The 19,686-nt window shown below is 49.2% G+C and overlaps 1 protein-coding gene across 7 annotated transcripts; it reads right to left on the bottom strand.

Annotated features, from left to right (window-relative positions):
• Positions 1-2,404: 2,404 nt before the first annotated feature.
• LOC122384697 (protein Star-like) lies at positions 2,405-19,033 on the bottom strand. 7 transcript variants are annotated; one of them, XM_043372344.1, is made up of 8 exons: positions 18,951-19,003; positions 12,661-12,975; positions 12,366-12,502; positions 10,204-10,415; positions 7,296-7,373; positions 5,614-5,730; positions 4,474-4,692; positions 2,405-2,667 (listed from the first exon to the last, which is right to left on the bottom strand). In XM_043372344.1, the coding sequence occupies exons 3-8, from the start codon at positions 12,457-12,459 to the stop codon at positions 2,485-2,487; spliced, it is 903 nt and encodes a 300-aa protein (XP_043228279.1). In that variant the 5' UTR covers positions 12,460-12,502; positions 12,661-12,975; positions 18,951-19,003; the 3' UTR covers positions 2,405-2,484. The 7 variants fall into 7 exon arrangements, with proteins under 7 accessions (XP_043228279.1, XP_043228282.1, XP_043228281.1 ...); XM_043372347.1 differs by lacking the exon at positions 18,951-19,003 and adding an exon at positions 18,900-18,943; XM_043372346.1 differs by lacking the exon at positions 18,951-19,003 and adding an exon at positions 18,767-18,898.
• Between the last annotated feature and the right edge of the window lie 653 nt (positions 19,034-19,686).

Here is a 19,686-nt window from a genome sequence, read left to right as displayed (position 1 = left end):
CGCAGTGCTCATCTCATTTCCATCAGCACAGTGGGTATAAATGCATTTGTTTATGGGTCATTGGAAAGGCGAGCTAGCTGTCTGTCTGAGGGCTGTTCGAAAGGTAATATTGTGGTGCTCCAGGACCATTGAAAAAGCCATGGTGTGGTTCTCCAGGACCAATATATACGGACCAGTGTATGTTACGAAAGTCCGGGGTCCGAAGCGCGACGGGAGCTCGATAGTTCGATGTATGAGCCTCCTGTCGGGTATGGTGTCGGTTGGTGGCAGGCCGTATAGCCAGTCGAAGAGTGAGGGGATCGGCCGTGCGCAGCTACAGAGGACATACGTTAAACTTCGGACTCTAGATTCTGGCATAGACCAGGCATTGAGCGATCGGAGGGCAGTGGGCGAGGTCAACGCTGCCATCTGGTGCTGGTCGCTCGAACTGAGGTGAGACGGACAGTAGCTGTGTGCTCTTCGGCTAGGTGTCGCTCGACACACTGCTGTTGTCTTTTCGATGGTGCTAGTGCCTCATGTCTAAGGATTTTTATTTTATTTTTGTTGGGGGAGGTGAGGCGTAATGAGACCTAGATCTCCTTGCTTTGGTGCGAGAGCAGCCGAGCCACCGAAGCAGAGCAGGGTCCGGATAAGTGACCGACCCCCCCCCCCCCACCCCGCAGCGCTGCTCTAAAGCCCTTGTTACACTGCCGAATTTTGGTACACGAATGTGCACGAATATGCAAGTCATCCTATGTCGCGGACCCATTCGGGATCTTTCTTCCACGGTCTTGGCATTTCGCAGACCAGTCGTTGTCCACCGCGCGACTTTTACGGTACATCACGACCGCCACGAATATTTCATGAAAAATGAAAATTTCGTGGCCGTTCGCCGAACTTATAATAAACAAACATGATCGCCAAACAGTCGCCGAGTCGCCGCCGACATGTCGCAGCGTGCGCCGACTTGTTGCCAAGGTATCGCCGACTATTCGCAACAGATTCGCCATTCATTCGCGATGTTCGCCGAATCATGGATCAGCTTCGACCCGCGCACGATTAGGGGGGCCCCACACCCGTTTTCTGCAAATCGGGCTCTGTCGGCGAACTGTTCGCCTCTGTCGGTAAACTGTTCGCCGATTTCCTACACGACGTGATTCGGCGACAGGGTCGTGGCCAAAATTCGGCAGTGTAGACAGGATGTGAAACTTCTTCGCCCGCGATAACACATCTCGATACCCTGGAAACACCACAGGTATAGGAAATCTGCACTTGCTGGCAATTTGTGGCGTTATGAGCCTAACTGGTTGGGATCAACTTAGGCATACATTATTTGTTTAAAACCGATATGTTTCCTGATAGGTCCCTACCAACTACCTATTTTATTTTTATTTCCAAGATAAAATGTGTAGGTACGCATAACGCGCACCGACGGGGGGCGGATATCCGCCCCCCTGAGGTTTTTCGCGAATAGCGGGAAAACCGCGGCGCTACGCGCCGCGAAATTTGGTATGACAATCCTCTCATCAATTTTACACATGGTGTGCAAGTTTGAACCTCCTAACTTTTAAGGTCAGGTCACCAGGTCACTTTGAATGACCCGACCTCAAGTCACTTTTTTGCGAATTTGTTACCGTGGCTGGTGGCAGAGCTACAGTAGATGTCGGAGACCTTTGAAAGTCGCAGGATGTTATAAGCTCATTAGTAGCTACAATTTGTTTACCTCGGAATTTTGATATCGATGACCTAAGGTCAGGTCAATTTCTCGACCTCCCCATTATGTCAATGGGGGAAAAATCAACTCCCTGTTTTTACCACTAAAACGGGTCGGAATGGCCCCATAAACCATACATGACCTCATATACGATCAACCTTCACTACCTTGAGGTCTGTTTTGCTGTTGGGCAGCTGTAAGGTCATGTGACGTCATCAAAGGTCACCAGCGTTTTTTGACAATAACTCCGTACAGGAACAAGATACAGCCGCGCGGATGGTCTAATTGTGTTCAGCTCGTCAAGGCACATCGAATGATATACATGATGAGCTCGAGGTCACGTGACCTGAGGTCAACCTTTGACCTTGACCTTTCGAGGTCAACATTTATATAATTCGATGCGGATTGACGAGAGGATCACGATGCTGCCCTTAGTTTGCTCCTATATTGACTAATTCGAAAGTTATTCGAGAAAAAAAACTCCATACCTAGCGCCGCCATTTTGACTTTTTTGACCCCTGTGACGTCATCTTTGACCTGACCTGAAAATGACCTTAGTAAAAATTGTAGACCTTGTCCGTGCGTATCTTTTGCCGTTTACCGCTTGTCGCTATCTTGCTTCGTTCTCGAGATCTCAGGGGGGGGGGGGCGGTCATCCGCCCCCCCCCCCCGTCGGTACGAAGTTGGCGCAAACCCCCGTCGGTGCGAGTGTTAAGACTGCGTCGCAATATTTATTCGTCATACATGATAGAACATCGCATTTCACAAGCATACGAAATGCACACGAAACGTCAGGTATGGACAGTTGTGTCATATTCACTGCCGCTTTTAACAAATATAAGATCAGTATCTAGTCTGTGGACAAGGTGATATGAATTATCCGCCATAAGTTTGCGTATGGGTTCTTCCAATATGGGATCATAGGATCCATTTTCAAACTGAAAGTCTGGTTTCACGTAGTCCACCATCACGACCTGAAAGACAGCAGCACAGAGAATTGATGAGACGGATGTGATAAGCAGAGTCCTGCATGCCACAGCGAGACGCTTTGATCGCCAGCAGCTCGAAAGTCTACTCGAAAGCAGTGCGTTACCGCAGTCATCCGTTAGGCATTTATTATTCACGAGATACACGAGATAGATATGATTACCTAGACATGGCTGCGTTAGAATTATTGGCGTGCATACCTATTTATTATTTGATCCTGGCGTTAGAAGGGTAAGTACCCGAAGATCAAGAAAAAAAAAACAAATAACTTTAGGCTATAGGTAGAGCTTCAAATGACGAATGGTGCTAAAAATGGCCTTAAAAACAAAGGGAGAGTTATTGACGAATCAAGAGTGTAGGTACAGCCCTCAGCAGACTGCGTGGTTACGAGCGAGCGAGCGCAGCGAGCGAAGCGAAGTCTTTTCAATATAACGGAAAAATCTCAGTATGAGCGGCCCGGCCCGAACCGGCCTGTAACGCTTTTGAGAGGCTTATATCTCAGCAACCGCTGGACCGATTGGCCTGCGGTCTTTTTTGCTGGGTAGCCCCTTCCCTTCTACCCCGTAATTGACTACTTTTGATACATCTCAGACTCTCAGTGACCGTCGGGGCACGTGCCACGTGAAAAGTCAAGGATGTTCAAGCTGTTTTGCAAAAGTAGTGATTTTGAGAGGCCCATATCTCAGCAGCCGCTTGGGCGATTGTCTTGCGGTAATTTTTGTAGGGTAGCTGCATCCCTTCTACCAAAGGTCGGATACTCTTGATCTATGTGAGTGACCCCCACTGCACATGCAAATGCAAAAAGAAGAGGTGCCAAATTTGTTCCCATTTCAATAACTCGGTAATTACTGGGGCGATTTCGCTGAAACTTGGCATACAGGTAGGCACCCACCAGGCAATGCATTCCCATGTGTTACGGTTAGGGTGCTACTGCACGTGCGCACGTGCAGGGGGCGCTCCCAGATCTCGAGAACGGCTGGGCCGATTGCGCTCAAATTTGATACACGGTTGGGGACCAGTTAGTAGGGTGCCGTGCAAAAGTCAGTTTGGACCCCGTTTGCACGTGCGCACGTGCAGAATGCCGCTTCCAGATCTCAGGAACGGCTGGGCCGATTGCGTTCAAATTTGGCACACCGCTAGCGACCGGTTAGAAAGGTGCTTTGCACAAGCCCGTTGGAAGAACCCTCTCGTCTTTCCGCACGTGCGGGGCTCACTATCGCGCTCGCTCGTTCTTCGCCCAAAAAGCGTTTTACTGGTAGGCATTCTTTTTTTCGATAGAACCGATAATTACTCAAAGGCCCGGATGTCAACAGTCGGTCGGAACTCACTGCAAGTAGCTGCGCCATGCTCATCTCCTTCGATTGGGTCTATCATTAAACAAAGTATATGGCTTGTGTGGCAACAAAATGCAAAAGTTTGTTTTGGGGGCACATATAAACTTTTGGGTCGTGTTGCTAAACTGGATGGAAAATGAATACAATGATAATGCCAATCTAAGGTGCGGAGTCTCGCGCGTCTTGCTGTTACGATTTTCGAGTGACCGATAGCATAGTATTCGCGTTAATCTCGGTTTTGTCGAAAAAGAGAGAAAAAGAATAGCTACCAGTTACTACGCAGTTTGCAGAGGGCTGTACCTAAACATTTAATAGGTACCGATTTTAGACTTAGGGTAATGATGAATTTGCAAAAGAACGCCGCACATTGTTGTCGTGAACATCCCCTACTTCAACCCGTTTTCATTTAGCAGGTGTCATTTACTGTCGGTTTGAGTGGCGGGCGGTGTTGGGCTTCACCTTGATGTCGACCAGGTGCCAGGGCAGTGAGTGGAGCACCAGGTACTCGATGCCCTCCACGTCCAGCGCGAGCAGGTCCACGGTGGTGAGGCCGGCCGCCAGCAGCACCGAGTAGAGCGGGAAGCAGCGGCGCGGCCGCCGCTGCCGGTCCAGCTGCGCCTCCGCCGAGCCTGGCTCCACGTAGGACAGCGGAGAGCCGGGCATGCCCTCGAACCCCAGCTGCCACGGCCGGAAACACACCCACATCAGACCGTACCGGGCAGGCCCTCGAACCCCAGCTGGCACGGCCGGAAACACACCCACATCAGACCGTACCGGGCATGCCCTCGAACCCCAGCTGCCACGGCCGGAAACACACCCACATCAGACCGTACCGGGCAGGCCCTCGAACCCCAGCTGGCACGGCCGGAAACACACCCATATCAGACGCTACTGGAGCACTTAGGGCGGTGGAGCAATTCAAACATTCATATCGCACAGGTTCACCTGACAGTTGTGAGGTGGATGAGTAAGACTCACCTGACAGACGACACCAGCTCACCTGCTGGGGGGGGGGGGGGGGGGGGGGACGGCATCACCTGCTGGCGTACAACACCAGCCCACCTGCTGGGTACAACACCAGCTCACCTGCTGGGGGGGGGGGGACATAACCAGCTCACCTGCTGGGGGGACGACACCAGCTCACCTGCTGGGGGGACGACACCAGCTCACCTGCTGGGTACAACACCAGCTCACCTGCTGGGGGGGGGGGACATAACCAGCTCACCTGCTGGGGGGACGACACCAGCTCACCTGCTGGGGGGGGACATAACCAGCTCACCTGCTGGGGGGACGACACCAGCTCACCTGCTGGGGGGACGACACCAGCTCACCTGCTGGGTACAACACCAGCTCACCTGCTGGGGGGGGGGACATAACCAGTTCACCTGCTGGGGGGGACGACACCAGCTCACCTGCTGGGGGGGGGGGGACGACGACACCAGCTCACCTGCTGGGGGGGACGGCATCACCTGCTGGCGTACAACACCAGCTCACCTGCTGGGGAGGGACATCACCTGCTGGGGGGACATAACCAGCTCACCTGCTGGGAGGTACCTACAACACCAGCTCACCTGCTGGGGGTGGGCAGCACCAGCTCACCTGCTGGGGGTGGGCGGCGGGCGCCAGGCAGGCGTTCAGCGTCCGGGCCTTCCTGTGCGTCAGCAGCAGCTGGCGGTAGCTCCAGTTCTCTGCCTCCACCAGCAGGCCGGTCCAGTCCTGCTCGGCAGCCGCACGGCCCCTCCGGTCACCGAGCGGCGGCGCCCCCGGGGGGGGGGGGGGGCAGCGCCCGTGGCCCCTACGGCCGTTAATGGGCATGTACTATTGGTCTTAACCCGCGCCCCGCTGGGCTATTCAGCCATACGCGCCCTGCTGGGGGGGGGGGGGGGCAGATTCTGCCCCCCCTGTCTAACTTCCGAACCGATGGTCGTAGAAAGACGGGGAAAACGGCAATCGAAAGCTCTCAACAAGGCGGATCTCAAGAGCCCAATTTTTTTTGCTTAAGTAGGTCAGAGGTCAAGTCAAGGTCAGGTCAAGGGTACAAAATGCAAGTTTCTACAGTATCGGCCTTGCACCGTAGTTGCCGAAGAATGGACTGAGACTGATTGCCCAAAACGTGTTCTTAGACTACCAAGACAATATTCGTTGCATACAATGTCATTCAAAGGTCAAGGTCAAGGTCAGGTCAGGTCAGGTCAGGTCACCAAAAACAAAATATAGTAAAGGGCATGTGCGACACATGTTTTATGGGTCATTTTACTCATAGAATTCAATAGGCACACTCAATAAGTGATATGGACCACCTCTGGATGAATTTCAGGTCGAGGTCAGGTCAAGGTCAGGTCAAGTGAGGTCAAATTTTGAAGTTGGTTTTTAAGGCCTAAAAAGGTGTCTATCTGATGCAGTTTTTCACGGAGAATCGAATGGTGCTATTTTTGTTTCCGTACGAGGTCTAGAACTTCTAAAAAAAGTCATTTTTCAAAAAAATTGTGTGTCGTGACGTCATAAAATTTTGAATAACTCCCACATTTTTGAACCGATTCTTCTCAAAATTGGTATGTAGGTGCACATAGACCACTTCTCTGACATATATTCCGTTTTTTTCGATACACTCAAAATTTTGGATTTTATAATTATTTTCCCAAAAAAGTCAGTTTTTTGAAAAAATTTGGGCCAAAGTCCAAAATTTTCAAAAAACCGAGATAGCCATTTGATAGACAAAGTGGAATTACGCATAACCTTTTTTGTTACGTCTTGATTCCTTTAAAAATGAAGATGTTAGCGGCGTTTGAAATTTTGCCGTTTTTGAGGCGAAAATGGCGAACATGACGTCACTAAAACGTCAATTTCTCAAAAAATTTCCGACGGATTTCGCTCAAATTTTCAGGGAATGTGTCAAATTGATGTATGATAAGGTACCGAAAGTTTGACGTCGCTGGCGTAACGCGTTTAGAAGTTATTGGCGAAAAACGGGAGGGGGGCAGATTCTGCCCCCCCCCCCAGCGGGGCGCGGGTTAAGATAAGGGCCCAGGCGACCTGTAGTTCGGATGCGGTGAATACCCTCACCACAACTCGAGTGGGGGGGGGGGGGCACTGGGTGGGAGGAGGGATGCACTCGGCCCGAGCTGTGGCGAGGGTAAGGGTATTCACCGCATCAAAATTACAGGTCGCCTGGGCCCTTATCTTGAGACCAATAGTACGAGTAGGATCATTGCTTTCACAGAGACTAGTGGCCATCAAATGGCATGACAAACAGTATATCGCTGCCAGGATGTTGCTCGTACCATAAATCTTTCTAAGAAGAGTGTGGTGCTGTGCGTTTCCCCGTCAAATGCGCCGGCCTCCACGAACGTGCCTCCTGTCTGAAAAGAAGGGGATGATAGGCGCAACGTTAGTGGACCGTAATCCGTAATAGAACTCCCAATTATCCCATCAAACGCAAGTAACCCGCGCGGGGCCGGGGAATGTTTGAACATCCTCCCCTGCGGTTTTTCGCGGATTTGCGCCGCCGTTTTTAGCACACCTGTTTGTGCATCTTTTACGCACATGTTGTGAAAATTTCAGACCCAGGTCTCTCCAGGTCAGGTCACCAGGTCACGCCAAGTGACCTTACCTCATAAAAAATTAGAATGCTCGTCATAGCTACACCGATTGGTCGATTGCCTTGAAACTTTCAGAGATTGATAGAGTAACAGTATCTATAAAATGTATATCTCGGAATTTTGATATCGGTGACCTAAGGTCAGGTCAATTTTGCGGCCTCTCCATTATAAGTCAATGGGAGAAAATTGAAAAGCGTCTCTTTTGCACGAACGCCATTCTAGACACTCTCAAACATCGGGATGCAGGTAAAATTGACACACTGAACCGGAAAATGGCACCTGTGACTCCTCGTTATGTCCCCGAGGTCATCTCAGGTCATGATTAGGTACCTAGTATCTAACAGTTTTTCGCTAGTAACTTCTGATGGAGGCATGCTAGAGCATTGAAAACGCCTTAACCCTCGCCGGCCGAGGGGGCGGGTGCCGCCCCCATATGTTTTTTTTTCGCGATAGCTCCGAACACGCTGGAGATAGAGAGCTGAAACTTGCATACCTGACCTTTGATTCAAGCCGGATCTTTTGACACCAACCGCATTTTTGGGTCAGGTCAGGTCACTGACCTATGACGTCATAAGTGAACCTCTGCACGGTCTTCAGATGTCGCAATTTCGCAACGCCCTCACTGCCAGAGGAGATGTCACAGGGAAATGAAACTTGCAGGATCTAGTATCCATTATGAGTGTCACAACTTGTATATCTCGGATTTTTCCTTAAGGTCATATGAGGTCAGATAATTTTCGTGACCTCACCATTATAAGTCAATGGGGAAAAATGAAAACTGCTATTCTGGCGCCGGGAACGATCTCCAACTATCTCAAGCACACAGAATTGTGATTTGATGCACTCCTTGCAAGGTTAGACGCGTCACTTTTGCAATGTTGACCTTGTGTGACGTCATTTATGACGTCATCAAGGTCATATTAGTTTTTCGTCAATAACTCTTGATCAAATTGAGCTAGCGAGTCGCGAAAGCCACCAATGGACTCAGGAAGACCTGCCGAATCGAATGATATGCGACATGACCTCTTTTGGCCAACTATGTGACCTGGGGGTGCTGACCTGACCTTGACCTGAGGTCAACACCCTAAGTTGACCTGACCCGAACAAAAAGTATATCATTCGACGCGCCTGAGCAAGGCAAACACGATACTGTCAAAATCGCGGCTCTGCAGCCGTTTTTTACGAAGTTATTCACCAAAAACTGAACCGTGCCTTGGGGAACTTGACCTGACCTCAGAGGTCACCGGTTGATCTAGGACCTTAAAATCGGGTACCAATCTCTGCGTCTCGTAACGGCGCACACGTTCGTTTTTTCCGCGACGCGCTAGCTCCACCAGGGGCGAAACGGCGAGGGGGGTCTTACCCGCCCCCCACCCCCCTCGGCCGGCGCGTATGTAGAAAACCAATAGGTCCGGCGAGGTCTAAGGCTGAATCAGACTCTTTCCGCGTTCAGGAAATCGCATGCGAGAGCCCATTCAAATACAATATAATTTTCCCGCATCAATCGCACCGGGAGGTGCGTGCGATTGATGCGAGCGTGCTTCCATATATTTGGATAGGCTCTCGCATGCGATTTCCTGACTGCGGAAAGTCTGTTTCATGGCATAAGATGTGTTCGGCCTGACGATGCGGATCGACTGATATGCAACATGACCTTTTCCATCATATTTGGCCTATTTTACAATAAAAGTTTTACATTTCTGCCATGTTATTGATCATTTTCACATATTTATATCTATTCATCATGGCAAAAAGCACCATCTCACATATTAAAAGATGACCTTTTCCAGTCAGATCATGATCTTGACCTAAGCTCAAATTTTCAAGTTGACCTTTCAAGGTCAAATTATAGTTCATTCGAAGCGTCTCGACGAGAGGAACACGATGCTGGCAAAAGTAATGTCGTGGCTCTTTTGAGTCAAAAGTTATTGCCGAGAAAACACTTTTCGTAAATACGGCTATTTTTTTAGTTTTTGCCCTCTGGAGGCTAAACCATTAACCTGAGGTCAAATCTGAGGACATATTGGCGAAAAAGCGTTAAAAGAGCTACCGAATACGCCTTTCCGCGGCTCTGTAGCTCTATCGGTTCCCGAGTTAGCCGTTGGCAGTTTCCAAAGTGTTCAAATAGCCAGCATTTTACCTTTGGTGACCTCTGGTGACCTGACCTTTTGGCCTGACCCAAAAAATGACCCAGTGTTTTCGTCCTTATTATGGACGCTCTTTTCATTGCCGCTTACCGCGTGTCGCTACGTGGCCCAGGAGCCGAGTTAGAAGGGGGTGCTCAGACCCCCCCCCCCCCGGCCCGGCGCGGAAGTCTCGGAGAACCGCCCCGGCGCGGGATAAGAAATTGGTTGCAGTGAACAAAAAGATAATTGGTAAACTTTTAATATATTTCATACTGAATGTTCATGGCGAGTGTATATCAATGCTCTTCCATTGGTAGATGACCGCTACGTGTTGTATACTCGAAGATCCCTCGCAATAGAGCTGTAAGTGCCGATATGAGTGGACCACTAAGCGAGCTGTATGTATGTAGGTACTATAAACGACGATGCTCGGCTGTTTTTCCTTTTCGTGTGACGGTGCTGACCTTGCGGCCGACAATGTGCGTCAGGCTGGCGAGCTGCTCCAGCTGCGAGCTGTCGGCGGCCCCGGGCCGTCTGAGGCGGTACGGCTCTGCGGAGGGCCCGTCCAGCATGGCCCGCACGATGCTCACCACGGCCGGCTCGTCGGCGGCCAGCACCAGCGGGCCGCGCAGCAGGTCCCGGTACGTCCACGGCACCGGCCATGAGCCGGGCTCTCCTGGCCACACACACGGCGCCAATAGGCAGACCAGTGTCAGCAAACCCTCCCAATGGGCCATAGATCATAGCTCGTAGTTAGTTCATAGATCATAACCTATTAGTTCAATCTTAAACCAATAAAGATTATCAACTTTTTTGTTCTCTCTCATAACCTGCTTAATTATTTTGTTTTCTTTATTCAAATGATGTTTCACTTTAAATTCAATAATATGCTTTTATTTGAATTTATATAGGCACTTACCTACTGTTTAACTATTGCACCGCTCGATACCCAAACAAGATGCGTCAAGTTACCGTCGTATTCGTATTCGTTTTCAGCGTCGAGTTCAAAACTTCACAAAACTATGTGAACCGATAGATCTTCACACGCTGGTTCCCAAAATATCATTCATTTTGACCTAGGTCGAATACTTTGACCTCAAGGGGCTAAAAACTGTTTTTCGACGGGGTACGTATCATATAAAAAGTTTATTTACCGTCCGATCGCGCTCAAAATTTCACCAAACGACGCGCCGAGACGAAAGCTATCCGCAGTCCGCACACTCCACAAAATGGCCGATCGAGGTCAAAGGTCAAGGTCATATATGCAAAAAACCTTACTTTTAACCCTCGCATGTGTAGGGGGGTCGGATGGACCCCCCATGGTTTTTCGCGAATAACTCGCGCAAAAAGCGGCCGATCGCGATGAAACTTTCAGTACCCTCGAGTTGATCAATTTTACACCTACTCTGCAAATTTCATGACCCTGACCCAAGTGACCTTTGACCTGTGACCTATTTCTCGAGGCCATGTTTGGCCGGAATCGCGATTGGGCGTATGTCGGCTCGCATTAGCCGCTCGTTTGCAAGCTTTTCGTGGTTTCAAACGCTCAAACATGTGATTTGGCGTTGCTCCCATGCATTACGGTGGATGTCAAGGTCACCTGAAGGTCAGGTCAGGTCATTGATCTTTGGTGACCTCGGTTCACTTTTTCGAGTTTTACATGTTTATAGGCTAGTTTTTGGAGCTGAATTCGAATTTAGAAGCAATTTGAACATTTACGAAGTAGTTTTAGTGCCTTCGTAACATGTTACGAAGCTGTCGGAGGCGGTTGACACGTACTACGAATACCCGTCACGACCCCTACTGGTTGACCGGACCTGACCTGACCCGACCTGGTCTAAATGCTCAAATACATCATCTGTGATCAAAACTAACACGATATTCGTGATCAGCACCCCGAAAAAACCCATAGCAGCCACACTTTACGGCTTTCTAACTAGCTCGATCACGGGCGAAACGGCAGGGGGGTCCAACCGACCCCCCCCCCCCCTACACATTTGAAGCTGGCAAACGCCGCACACATGCGAGGGTTAAAAACCGAAGCTTTTTATCTGGTACCCCGTCAAAAATAACTGTTTTTGGCATACATGACCTTCACCTTTGACCTCGATTGGCCATTTTGTTGAGTTTGCGGCTAGCCGCTAGGTTTCGTCACGGCACGTCGTTTGGTGGCATTTTGAGCGTAATCAGACGGTAAATAAACTTTTTATCTGGTACTCCGTCGAAAAATAGACGTTTTCTTGCGATATTACCATGAACTTTTACCTCGATCAGCCATTTTGTTGGGTGTGCGGCTAGCTTTCGTCACGGCGCTTCGTTTGGTGGCGTTTCAAGCGCGATCGGACGGTGAATTAACTTTTTATCCGGTATCCCGTCGAAAAACGGTTTTTAGCCTATAGAGGTCAGGGTATTTGGCCAAGGCCAAAATGAATGATATTTTTGGAACCAGTGTGCCAAGATCTATGCGTTTACATAGTTTAATGAAGTTTTGAACTCGACACTGAAAACGAATACGAATGCCTACTGACTTGACGCACATACCCAAACAGCGATGTTTGGTACCAGTCACAAGACTAGTGGCTGGTAAGTCACCATGTTGAGACGATGGTGATTGAGCGAGGCCTACCTGAGCGGCTGTGCACCAGGAGCAGGGAACAGCCGAGCGATATCAGCACGGCGCCGCCGACCAGATGACGCCTGCTCCCGAGCGGCGGCGCCATCCCGAACCTGCACAGCTGAGAACTCCTGACCGTCTCACAGAATCTGCACACAAAAAATAGTCTAGTGAAACGCAGAGACATTCACCAACGTAAGAACATTTTTAGAGCTAATTGCGTGTCTTATAGGAATCTATTTTTATAGGAACGATGCCTGATTTAATCGTAACATACAAGTCTCTCCTCGAAGGTGAATGACCTTACCTAGTATAGGAGGGTGTCCCAGTCCGTCAGGCGTTCTGTCAGCATCTTCCACGCTCCATGAGCACTATAAGTGTCCTCTCACCCTTCCATCGTCGGGGCGCCCCGTGCGACTGCTAAGGTATGCACTACGCAGCGCGCGTCACGGCCGGCGCCGAGCCCTCCGCTCGGCCGCGGACCGGCCACCGACCCCGCCCTCGGCAGAACTGCAGCGGTGCACCGCCGCGCCGGCCACCAGTGCAGTGGCCGGGCCCGCCGCGCCGCCGCCGCACCGGCGGGGCTGACTGCCCACCTGTCACCTGGCTGCCCACCTGACTGCTGTCAGCGGCGACAGGAGAAAACGAATCTCTTTAGAACGGAACTGTTAGGATCTGGGGGATATTAAAGCCTGTCTTATCACTTTGAGAGCTTAATTCGCGAGTTGCTGGGGGGGGGGGGCACCTTTTAAGTGCCCCACCTTTTTCCGTCGTGTTCTAGCTTAAAAAAAAACGTATCGCCGCAAGCGCGCCAACTTTTTAGTACCTGTAGGGAATAGCTTGAAGTTAAGTATTATGAAAAGTTTCAAAAGAAATGGTTGGATTTTTTTAGATATCGAGGCTTTAGGACCGTCATGATTTCTTAGTTTTCGACCAAAATCGGCATATGATCAAATATCATATAAACTCACAACAGATGACAAACATGTCTTAAACGCCATCATACTGCCAATACCATAAACAATCAAATGGCTACATAGGCGGTGGAACGGGGGGGGGGGGCACCGGGGCACCGTGCCTCCCCTTGATTTTGCCATTTTAATATTAGCCCTATGGGCGTTGCATGGAAAGAATGGGACCAAAAGTCGGCAGTTCCCCCCCCCCCCTAATTGAAGGTGTTCTGCCGCTACTGATAATGGCTATCCTCGATTTTTTATTATCATTCCACCTTCTCCAAAGACTTGAATTGTTCCTTGGCAATTTCTCGTGACTACTTCAATACCATGATGCATGCGTTACTTTAAAGGCAGTGTGCCACCTTTGAAAGATTTCCCATTTTATTTTTCCTAGGATAAGATGCTTCTGTTTTTACCTAATATCGCAAAAAAAATCAAAAATGGGCCTGGAATAGTGCCTTTTTCGCCTAAAAGTTTATCGGTTTTTCGATATGTATAACAACTGTAGTGGGCTGACCTGCAAACATGCGTCGGCAACAATCGCGAATGCGGCGCACATATGACAATAAGCAAAGGTCATTATAGAGTTACGACGTACGGGAATGAGTTATCAGCTGTCTACTCGTAGACAACACAATGTCGAGCCTTAAACTGTAAGCCTGTATTGGTACCTATTGTTTCTTTTATTTGGCTGTCGAACATTATTTATGGTTTGAAATATGATTTTATGTAGAATAATTGATATGAAAAAGCCGTCTCTTAAGTTATGACCCCATTTCACCACACGCAAGTGGCAGAAATGACAATGATCAGCTGACGCATTTTTCTTGGCCGAAGCCAGAGCGCGCGGCCCGACGCACCACCACCGGACCACAAAGTATGAGCAGAAGCCGCGCCCAAAGCCAGGGCCCCGGTGACGTGAGGTAGCCGAATCGGGGCAGCGTGCGCTGACCCAAGCCGGGGCCGCAGCTTTGGGCGCGGTCTACCGCATCCCCGCGGGCAGCCCACAGTGATGCAAATGGGGTTCACGAGTGGCCATAAATACGAAAAAGGCCCAAAATTCAAGTTCACTAAATCGAATAAATCGTAATATGGTCAGTCAGGCAAATGTTTGGGGTGTCTGAAAAAGTATGATTTTAATGTTTTTGTCAAAACCGGCCTTGTGTAGGATTGTCAGAAGTCGAGACATTTTCGATGTCGTAAAATGACTGTCAGGTACTTGAAATTCAATTGCCGCTAGCGTGCGTTCATGTCATACCTACAAACTGCAAAAATTATACATGAAAATGATCCCCGAAACCTGCTGCTTCTAATGCCACGTCATAAAAAGCCGTATATATTTTGGTTTGGCGGTGAGCTAACTATTTGTAATCATGTTGCAACCGCAGTTTTTTACCAAAAATATTTGCTTTCAATTCACCTACAGCACTTCACACAGTGTGTGCCCGTTAGTGCACCATATCATAGCATTCCCTAATCATTTCTGAGTCGCATCGTGAAAGAATTAAGGCGCTAGCACAGGGCTGACCGGCGCTACAGAAGTTTTCGTCCGGCACGGTCGGGTGCCGCGGTGCAGCGGGCGGCCCGGGGGCCGCGCCGCCGCGCCGCCCGGACGTCACGCGGCGGCACCCACCCGCCCACTGCGCGCCCACTCCGGCACCCGACCGCCTGGACAAAAACCTCTGTAGCGCCGGTCAGCCCTGTGCTAGTGCCTTAACACGCGCAGTGGAAGGGTTGCGAGTACTACGCCCAGTGGAAGGGGGGGGGGCGGATGTCGCCCCCCCCCCCTAAGATCTCAGCTCCCACTGGAGCTAGAAAGACGAAATTTGGAGGGTAGGTGGGGGCCCAGGGGAACTCTGTTGTGTGTGAATTTCATGACCCTAGATCAATATCTTCAAGGTCAAATGAGGTCAAAAGTGGTCAAATCTGCCATATTAGCGACTTTTTTGCGTTTACACGCCGATAACTCAAAAAGTTACCGGCCGATTTTCTTTTTTCTTTCACTATACGAAAGAACATACATTTGTGAGTATGTATGATGAATTTCTTGTTAATCCAACAATAAATATGGCAGTTAGAAGCCTGCTAAGCGTAAGATGTCGCCGGCTGAAGCGGGATCGGCGGACGCGGAAAACGCGGCAATCACAATTTTGTGTTTACACACTCAAAACTCAAGTTGTTACCGGCCGATTTTCAAAATTCTTTGACCATAAGATTGCCTGTACATTTCTTAGTCTTCTCACAAAATTTGACGCGAATCGAATATAATCAGCGGTAAGGAGCGCGATGTAAAGACGGAACCGTCCCGCCCCGGCACAGTCTACAATTCAGGCGGCGCGTAACGGCTAGCGCCGGCCGCCGCGCCGCCGCGCCGCCGCGGCGGCAGGATGTTTGACTTTACACCGCTATTACTAGAAAAGTTGTGACCCGATTTTTTTATATCTTGCACGAGAAGATCCGCAGTTCAATTCTGGACAGGTAGCCAAAATTTCACTTTAATATCATGTTTGCAGCGCGAGTTATTGGCGAAAAACAGGAGGGGTGGGCGAAATCCGCCCCCCCTTCCACTGCGCGTGTTAATTCTTTCACGATGCGACTCAGAAATGATAAGGGAAGGCTATGGTATGGTGGACTAACGGGCACACACTGTGTTAAGTGCTGTAGGTGAAACGAAAGCATTTTTTTTCTTAGAAAAAAACTGCGATTGCAACATGATGATAAATAGTCAGATTACCGCCAAAGCGAATGAGATACGGCTTTCTGTGACCCGGCATTAGAAGCAGAATGCTTTGGGGATCATTCCCATGCATAATTTGTTCAATTTGTACGAAATGAACGCAAACCAGCGGCGTTTGAGCTTGCGAGCATCTGACCGTCATTTTACGACCTAGAAAATGTCACGACTTCTGACGGTTATACACGAGGCCGGTTTTGACAAAAACATGAAAACCATGTGATTTCAGATGCCCCAAACATTTGTCTACTCGGCCATATCGCAATTAACTCGATTTGGTAAACTTGACTTTTGGGTATTTATGGCCACTCGTGAACCCCATTTGCATCACTGTGCAGCCCCAGGCTATCACATGACACCGGGAGGACGCACGGCCCCGGCTTGGGTCAGCGCACGCTGCCCCTACTCGGCTACCTCACGTTACCGGGGCCCTGGCTTTGGGCGCGGTCTACCGCACCACCTAACAGGCGTGTTCGAAACCGCAGGAGATGATGATGAACGGGTTTATCGAAGCTTGATTGGATGAGCATATCGGTAATAGCGATTTCAGTGTGTGCATTTATTGTTCATAGTGGTGTGAAATGTGGTTGGGGTACGACCGACAACCCGTCGGGACGAATTTCGCACTGGGGTACTCAAAATTTGAAGAATTTAAGACGTTTCCATGAGTTTTGAAGGTATGGATAAGTTCTAAAAATCCGGTTCTCCTTATCTGGGCCATTAACTCCATACGGTCCAGGAAAGCTGGCACACTACCTTTAAGTGCTCTTTTCCGACCGAATACGTACCTACTCGTATAATAAAATGAATGTCACCATCATATTCTACACTAAAAAGTACCCGTAAAACATGTGTCATATGCCGCGAATGCCACTTTTGGTTTTCAGGGATACGTTCTTACCTGACTGACCTGAACTTGACCCGAACCTATACTTGACTGATCTTTACACAGATCTGGCACTCATGTAGCACTTATATGAAGGATTGCAGACTATATAAAGGACGAGAGACGCCCGGTACGAGGTTCAAGTCCATGCTACTGAAAGCCCAATTTCAGGTGTTTGACCTGACCTTGACCCGACCTGTGACCTCGAAGCTCAACTATCATTTACTCATCCGAAGCGTCTCGTCGCGTTCCTTCGTTTGTCACCTCGTGCATTGCGCTGCGCCAATTGGTTCTCGAGTTCTCAGCTGGGAACGCTTAATTCCCGCGCATGACTGGGGGGGGGGGGGCTTTACAGAGCCCCCTCCCATTTTCTGCAATATCTTTTAAACCGCTCGACGTACCAACATGAAACTTGCAGTTCCTTCAGCGGCATAAATTTGACATCTTGCACTCAAATCAAAACTTTCTAGCTACCATTGGTGGGCCGGAAATGACGTCACAGTGACGTCAGGTCGGCCGATTTTGCTACAAAACATTGAACTACGGTAATGCCTCTCAAAGGCTCAGTTTTTAAGCCACAACTGATTTCTTTGCGCGAGTGGACTGAGAATACACGTGGCTATCAAAATGCTATTTCGGACTTAAAAATTTTGAAAATTTTGTAAATAATACGTATAAAACTACATAAGAATAATTTTTTGATTTAACCCTCGCCCGTATAGGGGGGGGGGGGTCGAACGGACCCCCCCCCCATGGTTTTTCGCGAATAACTCGCGTAAAAAGTGGCCGATCGCGACGAAACTTTCAGTACCCTCGCGTTCATCAATTTCACACCTACCCTGAAAATTTCATGACCCTGACCCAAATGACCTTTGACCTGTGACCTACCTTTCGAGACCATGTTTGGCTGGAATCGCGATTCGGCGTATGTCGGCTCGTATTAGCCGCGCGTTTGCAGTCTTTTCGTGGTTTCAAGCGTTCAAACATGTGATATGATGTTGCCCCCATGCATTAGGGTGGGTGTCAAGGTCACCTAAAGGTCAGGTCAGGTCATTGACCTTTGATGACCTCGGTTCACTTTTTCGAGTTTTACATGTTTCTAGGCCAGTTTTTGGAGCTGAATTCGAATTTAGCAACCATATGAACATTTACGAAGTAGTTTTGGTGCCTTCGTAACATGTTACGAAGCTGTCAGAGACGGTTGCCACCTACTACGAATACCCTTACTGGTTGACCTGACCTGACCTGACCCGACCTGGCCTAAATACATGAAGACATCATCTGTGATCAAAACTAACATGATATTCGTGATCAGCACCCCGAAAAACCCCATAGCAGCCACACTTTACGACCTTCTAACAGGTCCCGATTTTCCCGCCTGTGGGGTCATTGACCTGACCTGCAAGGTCAACCAATGACCTAGGCAGACTTGTAAACGACTCTGAGTTGATTCGTGAATCGACTCAGAATCAAACCGTTTTTCGATGAGTCGTGAGTTGATTCGAATCACTTCATTGAGGAACTTGATGAGTCATGAGTTGATTCGAATCGATTAAATTTAGCATCATGAGTCATTTGATGAATCGATTCAAAATTTCCGACTCAAACAAAGAATCGACTCAAAAAAAATTTGAGTCGTTTACAAGTCACCATCAACACCCTAATAATCAATGCTAGATCAATCTCTCAGCTTTAGCCATCACTTAACTCCATATTTCAGACTTACAAGAGCCTCAGAGGCTCAGGCACAGGCGCCTAATGAGCCAAAAGCATTTGGCAGTTGGTAGGTACTTAGTCTTACCAAGCCAAGTGCCTGCTACACTACCTAGGTACCTACATTTTACATGTCAGAAGTCAGAATTGACACCTGCGGCTGCCTCCCCTTCTCCCAGTCCCAATTTGGTCCCAATAATCAATCAACAGCATAAGAGTTAGCCGGGTGTCTATAGAGTCAAATACGTCCAAACTACCTATAGCCTATAAACTACCTATAGGCTATGCTATAATATAAATAAACTCACCTAGGTCGGTAAAGCTTGCGTCACCGTCGCCTTCCCGCCAAGGTAGGCCGTAATGACCAAGGTCACGTATGTCAAACTAGTGACAGCTTCAGATCGCAGTTACCGTGCGATCGTACTAACTTACTGCAAATTTGTGCTAACCTGCTGCAGTGGAAAACAAGTAAGTATTATGTCCGTGAAGTTAGCGTCAGCAACAACAACGAATACAGCGTCGGATTCAGAATCGCTCAAAAAACTCTTATTCGGTCAATTGGGGGACGGGGAGCAAGAATATGACCTTTATTTGGCCCTAGCTTTTACCCCTTACCCCTGAATCGGCCCTTAAAGGAAGGGGCGCGTCAAAAGTGCCTCAAGGGTTCGTCTGATCGCCAAAATAAGGGTCGCAATCGATTCCCCGGGTTAATATCTAGCCGCAGCCTTGGGTTCCAGATGTGTGCAACTTACCCCTTACCCCTTAATCGGCCCTTAAAGGAAGGGGCGCGTCAAAAGTGCCTCAAGGGTTCGTCTGATCGCCAAAATAAGGGTCGCAATCGATTCTTCGGGTCAATATCTAGCCGCAGCCTCGGGTTCCAGATGTGTGCAACTTACCCCTTACCCCTTAATCGGCCCTTAAAGGAAGGGGCGCGTCAAAGTGCCTCAAGGGTTCGTCTGATCCAGGGTCGCAATCGATTCCTCGGGTCAATATCTAGCCGCAGCCTCGGGTTCCAGATGTGTGCAACTTACCCCTTACCCCTTA

This window comes from Amphibalanus amphitrite, unplaced genomic scaffold, assembly GCF_019059575.1.
Source record: "Amphibalanus amphitrite isolate SeventyFive unplaced genomic scaffold, NRLGWU_Aamphi_draft 000196F_arrow, whole genome shotgun sequence".
Lineage (NCBI taxonomy): Eukaryota > Metazoa > Arthropoda > Thecostraca > Balanomorpha > Balanidae > Amphibalanus > Amphibalanus amphitrite.
The sequence above is the reverse complement of the archived record's forward strand: the minus strand, read 5'-3'. Positions and strand labels throughout refer to the sequence as shown.

Bases quoted from the DNA above. Each gene is read 5' to 3' on its own strand.
- LOC122384697 (XM_043372345.1), bottom strand. From the start codon at position 12,459: ATGGCGCCGCCGCTCGGGAGCAGGCGTCATCTGGTCGGCGGCGCCGTG. The intron at 4,693-5,613 runs GTGAGCTGGTGC...CGGCCGTGGCAG, and splicing joins CCGCCGCCCACCCCCAGCAG to CTGGGGTTCGAGGGCATGCC. The intron at 2,668-4,473 runs GTGAAGCCCAAC...GCTGTCTTTCAG, and splicing joins GGCACCTGGTCGACATCAAG to GTCGTGATGGTGGACTACGT.